The 13,258-nt window shown below is 36.1% G+C and overlaps 1 protein-coding gene across 3 annotated transcripts; it reads left to right on the plus strand.

Annotated features, from left to right (window-relative positions):
- On the plus strand, positions 1,549-6,499 carry LOC109722994 (ankyrin repeat protein SKIP35-like). Of its 3 annotated transcripts, none has more exons than XM_020251179.1 (6): positions 1,549-1,669; positions 1,966-2,199; positions 2,343-2,897; positions 3,615-4,053; positions 4,895-5,475; positions 5,801-6,499. In XM_020251179.1, exons 3-6 carry the CDS (start codon positions 2,362-2,364, stop codon positions 6,021-6,023), a joined length of 1,779 nt encoding a protein of 592 aa, XP_020106768.1. In that variant the 5' UTR covers positions 1,549-1,669; positions 1,966-2,199; positions 2,343-2,361; the 3' UTR covers positions 6,024-6,499. The 3 variants fall into 3 exon arrangements, with proteins under 3 accessions (XP_020106768.1, XP_020106767.1, XP_020106766.1); XM_020251178.1 differs by lacking the exon at positions 1,549-1,669 and adding an exon at positions 1,680-1,850; XM_020251177.1 differs by lacking the exon at positions 1,549-1,669 and having other exon boundaries at positions 1,857-2,199.

A 13,258-nucleotide genomic window follows, 5' to 3' on the forward strand; every position in this document is an offset into this window, starting at 1 on the left:
ATATTTTGTAAGATTTTTATTTTCAGCCGTTATATCAAAAAATCACTTATATATATATATAAACGTGATTTTATATAAAATAATTTCATCATAATATTCTCATTCTGAAAAAAAAATTATTGTGTGGGTGCTGGGTACCCATAACTCAATTATTAATTAATTTAGTGTCTTAAAATCCAATATGAGACACTTTTAGAAGTACAAAATTTTTGATAATTTTATATATAATAAGTAAGAACTTTTTGATAGCATTGATTCCTATGATTGTAGCTGCTTATAAAATAGAACTTTATAAAGCTTGTGAAAATTTGTCATATATTATGGGATTAGAATCCAGATTTTATCAGTTCATACTTAAAAACTGGCAAGCATCCAGATCCAGATTTGAAATTTTGTAGGTTGCAATCTACATGGACTCTTTTGTGTTTTCTTTTTAAGCATTTCGTAAGATTTTTAAACTTTAAAACACTTCAAAGTTTTATTATAGCAGAACTCATATTTCAATCTATACAATCTACTGTAAGGGCTTGTTTGATTCAATGGTGGAATTGGAATGGATAATGGAATGAGAATGAATTGGAATGGTAATTGGAATGGCCCACTCCTCCAAGACGTTTGGTTTATTTGTGGATTTAGAATTGGAATGAGTTATTCACATTTCATTATTTGGTTCGTATAAACTAAAAAAATTATAGAATACTATAATACTAATTTTACTCTCAAATATAAATTTATATTATTTAAAATTTATGAAAAATATAATACTATTCTCTAATACGTTTTCCAAAAAAAATATCAAATTTATTTTTAAAAACTTTTATTGATGTGCATTAGGGATAGGGTTTTGAAAGAGGATAGTTTTTTTTTTTTAATGAGAAATGGGTGAAGAGAAGGAGGGTGAGATGGTCACATGAGCTTCGAGAACTTAGTGGGCTTCCGAAATGAAATCTCAATCCGGGCTAGAAGACTGGAATCAAGTTGAAGGCTAATGGGCCATTTCCATTCCAGTCCAGAATAGAAATCCCAAACCGATTCATGCTAACCAAACAAAATTAACCGGATTTGATCAAACCGATTTCCATTCCATACCCAAAATGGATGAACCAAACAAGCCATAAATTCATGATTTTATTTCAATTTAATTTTAAGAAGATAAAAACAGAATAAATCATCAAATACCTATCTATCAATCTATATATACCAAAATTTTACTCTCTATTTTTTTTTTGAGAGATAGGTAGCATGCTATTCGTTTTGTTTATTTTATTTAAAAATAAACTTAGCTGAATATATGAATCAACTAGAATTCGAACTTTGCTCTTTGTCACTTGCTCTAAAAACGATGGATTATATATACCAAAATTTTACTAATAATTATTATTACTAGCGCAGCTGACTGATATTCCGAATGGCACGATCAAGATATCAAAGATTTTATCTTGAGCGTACCAACTTATTAACTATTAAGATATATTGAAAAATATAAAAATAGAATATCATATATCATAGTACAGTAATAAAAATAGCATTTTTCCTCCAATTAAGAGGCTCCTCAATACCACAGGGGTTGAGAGGTTCTCCCCCTCCCACCCCTCTCTCTCTCTCTCTCTCTCTCTCTCTCTCTCTCTCTCTATCTATCCTTTTTCCCCTCCATTAATGCAATCTCAAGGTTAATTTCCATTTCCATTGTCTCCCCTTTTCTCTTTCCCCTTCTCTTTCCCCCTTAGATTCCCCCACCACTCCTCCCTGTCCCCCTCTCGTTGTTTTCTCCTACGCCCTACACCACTCCCTTTCCCTTCACCCCACTGTATATAAAAATCCCTTTTTTATTTATTGTTTCCTCTTGCCCGGTACGATCGTGGTGTCTTTTTTTTTAAAACAAGCCCCATTTTTTCTAGTTTATTTCGACGTATGGTGGTTCGACTCAGCTGGGTTTTTCTCATTTTTTCTCCGTTTTAATTTCAGGGTGCCCATGGGGATTTAGCTTGGTGGGTTTTGATGTGTGTCTAGAGCTTCCGCTATATGATTCACAGATCATTTTAGTTTTCATCTCCAGTAGAGCTCTCTCCGAGCCCATTTGGTTGCGATTTGATGAGATATTGGAGAAATTTTTGTGTTTGAGTCATCTACGATGGAGGAGGGTGGAAGCAGCTGCTAAAGATTGGATTTTTTTTTTTTTTTTTTTCAACGTTTTCGGAGGTGGGTATCGATTTTTCCCCTTTTATTTGTGATTTTTTAGCCCAAAAATGGGTGCAAAGTTCCTTTTTGATTCAGCTTTTTCGGGCTTTTGTTTGGCTCTTTCTATTTAAAAAGAAAAAATAATAATTTCCCATTTGTTGCAGAAATTGGGTTTAATCTAAGATGGAGGGTGAGAGCAAGACCATGGTGATTAGAGAGAAGGATTGCGTGAATTGGGTGAAAGAGAAAGAATCAGAGGTGGAAAAAGATGGTAATGGTGAGTTCTCAAAAGAAGCTCCCTTTACGAAGAAGCCGAGGTCAGGTGCTTCTGATTTGATCGAAGAATCTGATATCAAAAGGAAAGATAAGGATAAGAACAGAGAAAACAGGAAGCTCAGTCGGCAGGACCGAATCGAGCTCAGCCGGCTTTTTCAGGGCGCGGTGACGTCTCACGATTGGGAGCTCGCGGAGAGCTTGGTTCCCTTGGCCGATCTTCAGACTCTCAATGATGCATTGTGTGTGGCGCTGGATTCGATATGGTTCTTGAGCACCAATGACGAATTGCGCGGAATCACGGGGCTGATAAAGAAGATCGTCGCGAATGGCGCGAACGATTTCACGAGGGCGGCCCTCCGGACCTCGTTTCTCGCTTCGTGCGTCTCTGCCTGTAAAAGCAAGACGTTGAGTTTGGCCGAGACAGTGAATGTCATGGCTCAAAGGTGAGCCTGCCTCCGTCGGTATTCTTGTTATGTAACTTTACAGATTCTGCAATGACTAATTTGGCATACTTCCTATTGTTTACCGAAGAAACATTTGTTACTTCTTTACTGAGAAGCATGAAAAGATGCCTATAAAATGAAGAACAAGAAATAATTAATCCCAATTTATATGAATTTGATAAATTACCTCAATAGGTGGAATGCATGGAAAACATGATTAAGACCTTGCATCTAACGCTTATGAACAGTATTGACAAAGACAAACTCGTATGTAGCGCAAATAATCCGTGTACAACTACTTCCGATTTCCGACATCCATACATTCACATGGGGCGCTAGTACCGCAATCGTACACCTTTTTATTTTATTTTTTTCCGTCACGAAGATCGATAGAACTTACGGTTCCACTTGAATGTGGGAACAGGCTGTACTATGATAACCTCTGTTTGATAGAGATCAAAAAAATTTTACCATTGGAATTAACTTGTCCTCAATTGTACTCTCAGTAAAACTAAATTTTCGACTCTGAGAGTTATTGACTTAGCTCATGAGGTGGTGATTTATTAGAAGTTCTACAAAATTTTGAATTTTTTTTCTTTATTACTCTTTGCAGATATCAATTAGGATTTACTTTTCATTACCAAAAGTATAATATTCTCCTAATTAAGATGTATTTCAAATGCTCATTGTAAGTTCTTCTTTTGGCTTCCTAATCAGACTGCAAGAGCGTCTCCAAGAATGCCACGGCGATGAGGTTTTGAAGGCAGAAGCAGGTGCCAAAGTCCAGAAATTCACGGAATGGGCTTTGAAGTGCATCGGCTTCCACTCGCGTTCCCGAGAGAATAATATGGATAGTAGAGGGAATCATGGCACGATTCTCGAAGTGCAGCTACAGTTATCGGCATTTAAGGCTTTTCTGGATCTCGCAGGCAATCATCTCACAGGGAAGGACTTCACCGAGGCCTTCGATGCGGCCTGCTTTCCTCTTACCTTGTTTTCCAGCTCGTTTGATCCCGGCTGGGCTTCTGGGATTCAAGCAACTGCTATTCAAGGTCTTTTGGGAATGCTTGTAGAGGGGGGCGCGGATAATGTCAACCAGTGCTTTCTAGAAGCTTCACGATTTGGGAGTACTGAACTTGTCCGCATCTTGCTTCAGGTAATCCATGAAGAACTTGTTCAATTTGAATATGTTCAGGAGTACTGCACATTCTTATAGTTGTATGTGCCATCCTTAATGCTATCTGAATCCTTAGGATGTATTTACTGCTTCTTCATAATATAAGGCCTTTCAATTATACAGGACATTTTTCCTTTGATGATGTATTTTATTTGATATTTTCTACAGTTATGTAGTCTTGTTGCTGCATAATATACAGGTTTAATTTGGCCATGTTGTAATGCATTGAGCCATTGATTAATTCTGATATTCCCTGTTAAGCAATGTGTTATATTTATTTCAGAAGTTTCTTGGAGCATATTTCCATCTTTTACTATTCAGTCTTTTATGATGCCATTTATTCAGTTTCTGGGATAACATAAGATTATGTTATTTATCGATAATATGTCCTGTTCAGAAGAAATTTCTCGAGTGTTTAACAACTCATGGATCATGGTGGAGTGAAATTCACAATCTCATCTGTCTAATTGTAAATAGTTAGGTGAAGTTTGGTGTTGCCTTTTTTTTATCTCGCCTGCATATGCCATCTGCGATCGGCAAATGGATGTTCTGAGCAGAATATGTTTCGTTTTGTTAATGCTATGCTCTACCTATTTGAAGTCCGTGCCCTGTTTAAATGAATAAGAATGCTTGATGGAAATTTTTTTTCTTTTTCTCCCTCCTACAATGTGTGAGCAACTGATCGAAGAGCATTTAATGGTAATATTTCTCTTTATCAAAATAAGCATAGCTGAACCCTGATAGTTTCTTTTGTACATTGTTTTCATATATCCATACAATGATGTTTTTAACCATTTTGTTCTTTCTTTCTAAAATTCAGATTGCTCAGAGGAACAGCCTGGATGTGGATGTCGACCTTGCCCTTGGCTTTGCATCCCACTACTGCAAGATCGGGACCATGGAGTGCCTTGTCGAGGAAGGGAACGCTGCCGCCTTTCTAGGCCCACTGATGCGGGCGGCCGAGCGGGGGTGCATGCCTGTTGTCCGGTGGTTTGTTGGCAGGGGCTGCCGCGACATGGAGCTCTGCCTCGCCCTCACAGCTGCCACCTCCGCCAGCCAGGTCGACATCGCTGCCTACCTCCTCCCCCATGTCCCTCGTCATGTCCTTGCGGCCCTCAGCGTCGAGATTCTTAAGGCCGCTGGCGAGCGGAGTGGTGGCGGGTCCCTAGACGGTGTCGCCTTCCTCCTCCAATCTGACTTCTTAGGTGACCCTGCTGCGACCTATGCTGTGGCCGACAGCATTGCACAGTCGGAAGATGAGGCAGTTGCGCCAGAACTTAGGGCTTTTCTAAAAGAGCACTGGTCGGAGGCGGCGTTCGCAGAGGGTTTGAGGTCAGGGGAGGACCACTTCGTGAATTTCATGAGGGTTTTGAAGAATGGGGGCTCGCCCATGTGCCTCAGGTTCTAATGATTCCTTTCTTTTTGCATGTATATACCCTTGCAAATGCGTAGGATTGCACAGATGGCCTCACAAAGTCGGTATTTGTGTGTCAGCTTCTGAAAACCATATTTATTCACATTTATCCCACTGTTAGTGTATAGCTAAAAAAATTCATTTTTGCGTAGATACCCCGAAAGGGCACGCAGGCAGATGAATAAGGTTTGAGGGGCATAACCATTATATGAATTTTTTATATATATATATTTGTAAGGGTATATGCGCAAATGAACTCTTTCTTATTCTGAATCTTAAATATCTAAATATCTAAATGCTGGTAAAATCCAGGGACCTGCCACGGCCGCTAGTAATAGCAATGGCGTACCTGCCGCTCTATAGGGAGTGTTTAGCGACTGGGGCCATGTTGTTGCCGCAGAGGCTGAGAGGGCGGCTCGTGGAGGCAACGAGAAGGCTTGGTGGCAGCGGGGAGGTCGATAAAAGTAACCAAGGGAGAGAGCTCCTGCCGATATTGGAGCAGCACCTGCCGACCTTCTTGACCAGACATATATAAAATCTTTAGCTGAAAACAAAGAGGAAAAAGAAATTCCGGGCTTCGTTACTGCGGATAACATTGTTCTCCCTTTGTGTTGAGGGTAGCAGGGCTAGTTGGTGTATGGGGATGAACTTTTAGAAACTTGAGGGTTTATATTGATCACTGCCTAGAGGAAGTGGTGATGAGAGTGTAGTTTTGGGCTCTTATATGCTTTCAATTAATGTAATTTCTCCGTGTACTTCGGATCGTCGTCGCCCCGCCCTCTTTCATCGATGAGATATAAGAATGTGCAGTATCTTATAATGAGTCTTATAGATGGCTATGAAATTGCACAAATTTTTCGGCCCATCGGAATTGCATTTATCAGGCCTGAGCATTTCTGATCATTTGCTTTTCTTCTTAAATTTCCTTTGAACTCTGGGACCTACTGGTTCCGTTTTTCTGTAAAATTGTGAGCTATCATCCTGCTGAAACAAAATATTTTTGTGATAGTTCCTGTTCTGAGTTAGAAATGTACCGGAACCACGAAAGGTTAACAAGGTTAACTACTCCGCGTTCGATTACTGTTTCTTCTTATTTTGCCGGTTCACAGTGTATGCTTCAGATCCTTGATGCTTTTGATTCAGCAGAGCATTTTGTACTCGGATTTTTTTGAAATAAATCCTTTTCTTTGTTAGGTATGTTTATTGTCATGGTATAGTAGTGTGGGACCCTCAATCTCGTGCACCTATTTGCGCCGAATCATGCAAAGTTTGAGTTACTTGTCAATGCAGAAAATTAATATGGACTGTGTCAATATCATGGTAGCTTTCTTTGATAAATACATTCAAGTCCAACACTTTCATCTTTAAATAATACCCTCAATATGTCACGTAATTATGTTCCAGCCACGTTCCACAAATATTACTAGAAACAGCAACTTCGAATTAAATTAAACAGTTAATCTTGTTGTTCCCTAGTTCTACTATGAGCATAAGAAACACCATTGAGAGAAAATGAGAAAGCTTTCCAGGTTCTGCATGTATAAAAAAGAAAAATGATACAGAACCATAATATTTCGAGCTTCTAAACAAGTGTTGTAGAGCTGTTCGAAAAAGCATTATCAATTTTTGACCAATTTCCTTTCACCGAAAGAAGTAAAAAAATTGAGATTGAAGCTTTTACTTCGTGTTTTGATTTCATAAAACAACAAAATTAGCAATGTATTTTTTGTTTGTAGAATATCTTCGTCAGAAACTAGAAAACCAATTATCATGTTACAAGAGTTACTCTGATTATCTCATATGAGCACACAGATAATGCAAAAGAACTGTAAGCCATGCCTGTGGATGATACAAATTCTGCAAGGTATAACTGGAAAATGATGGTTACATATAAAGACTCCGCATCAGTAAAGTAGTTAGAGAGTTGATTCAAAATATGGAAAGAGATAATAACTTCTAAAATGACTAGCTTGCCGAGCATTTTTCGGTTAAGGAGAAAACACATTGCATGCCTTTTTATGTCCTCTGCAATAGCCAGCAATCATTATACTATTCATTTAAAGTTGTTTGCAGTAGTTCATCACCATTAATTCACACCCATGGGTAGTTGTATTACTTCAAAAGACAATATAATAGAAAATGAATACACTGCATGTGGAAACATAACTGCACAGTAATTTTTGTATAGATACTCCAGATCAAACCATTCATTTTTACCAAGAACACCAAGACAGAAACTTGAACTGCAGAGCACGAATTTCAAATAGCAACAAAAGAAAAGTAGATTTGCTTGCAAAGAATACTGAAATCTTAGGAATGACTAAGTAGAGCACAATAACATTTCTGAGTCTAACGTCATTCAAGAACATCAAGACACATAAAATACAGAAAAATGATCGCCATCTATTAGGAAAGCATCACAATCCAATCTTTAATTCTTGTCCAGATGCATTGTGAATACATGACGACTCAGAGACGCTGCTGAAGAGATGTACGCATGCGATAACATACATAGCTTATCCGCACAACAGCATCGAGAACAAAAGCAGTAATTCCGCACACTATTTCCACAAATGCACCAAGAACAAAACCAACAACTGAAGCACCAAAGATCTTCTTTAATTAGTCTTCAGATACTAATGAATCTAGCCTTCAAGTACTCCTTTTTCTTTTATAAAGTCCAAGAGCACTGAAGCACCTCCAAGCATTTTAAACCTGATTAGTAGCTTCAAAAAGCTGAAACGACCGACATCAAGCACATGCTTCTGTAACTTGCTGCAATAGTTTTATTCATAACTTGATTCTTTTTCCGTGTTAGCAACATGTACAATATAGGATGGAAATGTAATCGGACCAGGAAAATTGATGATCGAAATCAACCATAACAAATTTAACTTCAAATGTACTGATTCTGCACGCTGTTTCAAAGGAATGAAACTATATTGCAAAGCAACTTCTATATAATGTAAAATCGATTAATTGATAAAAGTACATTATAAGCAACAACCATCGACAACTCGGCAAAACAATTCATCTCGCTCATCTCCTGAAAAGTGAAAATTTTCACAGGCTTATTTACAAGTAGGACGACGCAATATTCCGGACATCGGATGGCATAAAAGCCAAGACCATAAGCACGACAAGTATGCCTATCGGAAGTAGCAATAGCATCGAGGGCGGCGGCGGCAACGGGGGCAAAATGAGCGGAAGTATAAGCAATGAGACAGTTAAGCAGAGAAGCAGAAGACATGATTCCATGCCGAAATAGTTCGGCAGAAGAGCTTTCTTTTCAGTTGCTACCAGTTCTCGTGTTCTCTTAACCGCGCTCGGACCGGCTGGTACAGAATTCCTCCTCCCTCTGCCTTCCATTTCACAATTCTCGCAAGCCTCAGTTTCAAATCTTCCTTTCCGTAATTCGCTCTCTAAGCGAAGAATCTCAAAATACATTTAATATGGTCCCCTTGTGTTTGTTGATTTCGTAATTCCGGTACCGGAAAGAAAGATGCGCCGTGGTCGGTATAGTTTTGAACTGTTAAACTGATTAAGAAGTGTTCAGTGGCAATGTGAAGCTTGATTTGGAGAAACAAAACACAGTGATTTTCAAAGCAAATCTGAGTACATTGAGTAGCAATATCTGTTGCAGATCAAATCACAGTTCACCCTGTCAAAATTGTGGAGAGATATTGCCATCAGCTTAATGATATGTATAAAAATTGAAGCAAAAGAACTTCAAAGAGCTCTAAAAAAAAAGTTGAACTTACTCGATTCAAACAAACAAATAATCAACAAATATAACCTTTTATTATGCTTTTTTTTTCTCTCTCTCTCTCTCTCTCTCTCCTATGTACCAACTTGACCAAAAGGCAAAATATGTTCAAAGGATTATAAGGTAGCAGCTTCATTTATTAGAATAATGAACTACGCAACAAAGCTGAGCCTGTAGGGCCTTGAACTCAAAAATATTATTTATATATGTAGAACACATTTGAAACCTTTTAGTATATGAAGTGAGTATTAGACAAAAAGTGAATTTTGCATAAACAAAATTTAGCAAACATATATGTATATATATAAGAGATAGAAAAAAAAAGAAAAAGAAAAAAAAAGAAGTAATACCTTTGCTCCCACCTCAGCTGTATTAATGAAAAATGACAAGTGAGATCAAGAGCAAGAGCTCATATGCTTAAATTGATGAACAAGGAGGAGATGTTGGGATAGATAGATAGATAGATAGATAGATAGAGCAAAAAAAAAACAAAAGAGAGAGAGAGAGAGAGAAGGAAACAAAGGAGGGAGGATGAATATATGGTAAGTAAAGGGTTGTGCTTGTGCTTTGATGGGTGGTATGTATGTTTCAGAGATGAGAGAGCAAAAGAAAAAGGCAAATACCTGTGATGGTGAAATGGGCTCTTTGTTGCTCTCTTTTTAATATGCTGGTATATATGGGGAGGGGTATGCTGTAAAATTGTGTGTGTGTGTGTGTGTGTGTGTGTGTGTGTGTTGGAGGAGGAGGAGGAGGTGGTGGTGGGGGAAAGCAGTTTGAGAATTTTTGGGTTAGATACACTGCATTCTAATTCTAGGACCCCAAGTTGTTAAGCCACCCCATGCAAAGTGGGGAACATTTATTTGGCCTTTTACCAATTTTTCTTTTTGAAGTTTTGATTTTTCTTTTGAAAGGGGAACAGGTTTGGTGACTAAGGTTCCTCCCCCTTGGCCACCCCATGTCCCTCTCTCTCTAACTCTTTGGCTCTTTCTCTCTCATCCCACCTCATTGTCTCATAGTTTTCACCCTAATCTCAGTCAAAAGGGTCTACTATTCTCCTCCTCTGCCAATTTGCCATGTGTTGAGCCATTGTTCTACAACAGTGACTTTTCATTAGGTAGTAATAAGAATAATAATAATAATAATTCCGACCGACTCTAAAGCAAGTAACAAATAATTTGATGGTTAATATCAGAGACCTAAGTTCAAATCCTAGTTGATTTATATTTCTAGCTAAATTTATTTCTAAATGAAATAAATAAAGCGGGTAGCGTGCTATCTATCTCTCGAAAAAAAAAATAGTAATAATAATAATAATAATAACACCAATCCCTGTCATTGTTCAATGTTTTTTATCCGGTCGCAAACCAACATTGTCACCAAAAAAAAAAAGTGAAAAAAAAAGAAGAAAATGTTCCCTTTTCTTTGTTTTTCTTTTTTTTTTTGGAGAGCAAAATGGTCCCATATTGGTCAGGGAAAATCTTGGGGGATTTTAGAGATGCTGTTTGCCCTTGTTATGCCCCAACTAGATATTGAGTCATTGAACCAACATGTTGGGTTCAGGTTTTTGAATTTTTCTATAAGACTGATCGAAATTCAGTTTAATTCGTAATTTCAAATCTAACAAAAACTGAAATAATTCGATTTAGTTCGGTACAAAAGCTTTGATCAACAAGCGACAGAAGAAATTACTTGCTTGTAAATAACATTTTCTTTCTCTCCACAATAACATTTTTATTTGTACCGCTATCTGAGGAGTTTCATAAGGCTTCACACTAATAGTGCTACCGTAAATTAAATTTAAATAAATTTATGAATGTTAAAAGCAGAAGTTTGTGCTCAAGTTAAAATAAACTTCTACACGAGTAAAAGTAACAGAAAATTCAATTTAAAAATTCTGCTTCTAACTTTTACAAGAAGATTCTTGGTATAAAATCTAGTTAAAAAAGCTACCCTTCTTTTATTGATATCCAATCTCCTCTCTCCCTCTCCATTCATTATATCACATACTTTTTTCTTTTTTTTTTTTGTATAAAAGTGTAAATTTGAGGAATTCGATACAACAACAATCACAATATTTTTTTTGGAAAAAAGGAAAAAGAAAAAGAAAAAGAGTAAAAGTGGGGGAAGGAATAATAAAAAAGAGGGGGAGGGGGGATGCATATGCACATAGCTGGAGAATCAATTGCCAAGTTGCAGCATGGCATCTCTTTTTCGTCTCAGAAATCCTGCAGCCCCTCCGTAGTCGGTACTCCCAGTTGCCACTTTTTTTTTGATATTCATATCTTTATCTTTAACAATATACAAATTACGAAGGAAGCATCTTTATTAATTGCGTAGTAGAGTAATCCTCTCCCACCAATTGGCTAATCATGTTATTCATGTGCCGCACGAGAAAGTGCTCTCGCTGTATCAACTATTTCCCCGTAAAAGTAAAATCACGTGATGTGTGATCTTCCCTAAAATGGTGAGCAAAAATATTTAAAACATGTTTTTATGCTTACCCCTCAGTGGGTTCGTACTTTTTCACTTTAATACTCTATGGTTTAAAGTTTATCAAGTTAGTACTCTGTCGTTTCGCACTTTCTCACTTTAATACTCTGTAATTGATTTAAAGTGTATCAAGTTACTACCCTGTGATTTCGCATTTTTTCACTTTAGTATCTTATGGTTTAATATTTCGCTAAATTATATACAAAAACTTTAAATATCCTACCTAGGTTTATCGAATATTCATTTTAGTATCCTTTAGTTTTAACTTTGTCATTGATTTAACGAAAAAAATGCCAAAATGGAGAATAAAAATAGAAAAATGAAATCACATAATACTAATTTGATACAAAAATAAAACCACAGAATACTAACTTGATACACTTTAAATCAAAGGTACTAAAATAAAAAAAGTGCGAAACCACATGGTACTAACTTGATACACTTTAAACCACAGAGTACTAAAGTGAAAAAATGCGAAACTACAGGGAGGTTATTTGAAATTTTTCCTAATTATTATAACTATAATGCAGTTGTATTTATAACATATCCAAATATGATGCTGGCTTGATTTAATGCATATGGACCCAACTATTGTAGTTAGAAAGGAGTATTAATTTAAAGAGCAAAAGGACAAAAAAAATTGTGGATCCCATAAATCCATTACCATAAATAGTAATTATAAATTCTAAATTATTACTAAATATAAAAGTTATATATATATATATAAAATATAAAGGATTAATTAAAATATTGAATAAAAAATTATGTTTACTGTTTAAGGAAGATGTATCATATGGGCTGCTGCTTGGATAGGAACGTGGACAAGTTTTTAATGATTATTTCACATAAAATTAATAATATTTCATTATAAAATTCTTTAATTAAATTAAAATATAAAAATAATAATTTTTTTTCTTGATAATGTTTTTGGTTTGCTCTTTCTATTTCGACCCACAGGAAGAGATTGGTTGGTTGGTTTGGCTTGTTAGGCGGTGTTTGGATATATCATATATGAAAGATTGAAAATGAATTTTGTAAATAATTTATATAAAATATTTTTCTAGTGAAATACAGTTTGCCATAATCTATGTCAATTTTTTTTATAAGGGATTTGATTGGGTGTAGTTAGAACTACAAAATAAAAAAAAAATATATGTAGTTAAAAATACATAATTATAATTATAAGCATCTTGTTCTGTTCGATGGAATAAAAGAGACTGTAAGTATAAATAATTTGTTTTGGTTGCACGTAAATGAGAACCGTATTTTTAAAATTTTGTCAATATATATATATATATATAATAGTGAGATTACCTATACTATAAAATATATATATTTATCTTAATTTTGTTTAAAAAGTTAATCTCTCTAATTGCTACAGTTAGGTCTTCATAGACATGTCCAACTAGATTAACGTACAAATGTATAGTTCATTCTGAAATAGATCGCTCTACTTTTTTTTTAAAAAAAAAATTGAACTTTCTTTAACTTCTAAATTTTTATCTGATTTTTTA

Source organism: Ananas comosus, linkage group 17 (genome assembly GCF_001540865.1).
Source record: "Ananas comosus cultivar F153 linkage group 17, ASM154086v1, whole genome shotgun sequence".
Lineage (NCBI taxonomy): Eukaryota > Viridiplantae > Streptophyta > Magnoliopsida > Poales > Bromeliaceae > Ananas > Ananas comosus.

Bases quoted from the DNA above. Each gene is read 5' to 3' on its own strand.
- LOC109722994 (XM_020251179.1), top strand. From the start codon at position 2,362: ATGGAGGGTGAGAGCAAGACCATGGTGATTAGAGAGAAGGATTGCGTG. The intron at 4,054-4,894 runs GTAATCCATGAA...TCTAAAATTCAG, and splicing joins TTGTCCGCATCTTGCTTCAG to ATTGCTCAGAGGAACAGCCT. The intron at 5,476-5,800 runs GTTCTAATGATT...GGTAAAATCCAG, and splicing joins GGCTCGCCCATGTGCCTCAG to GGACCTGCCACGGCCGCTAG.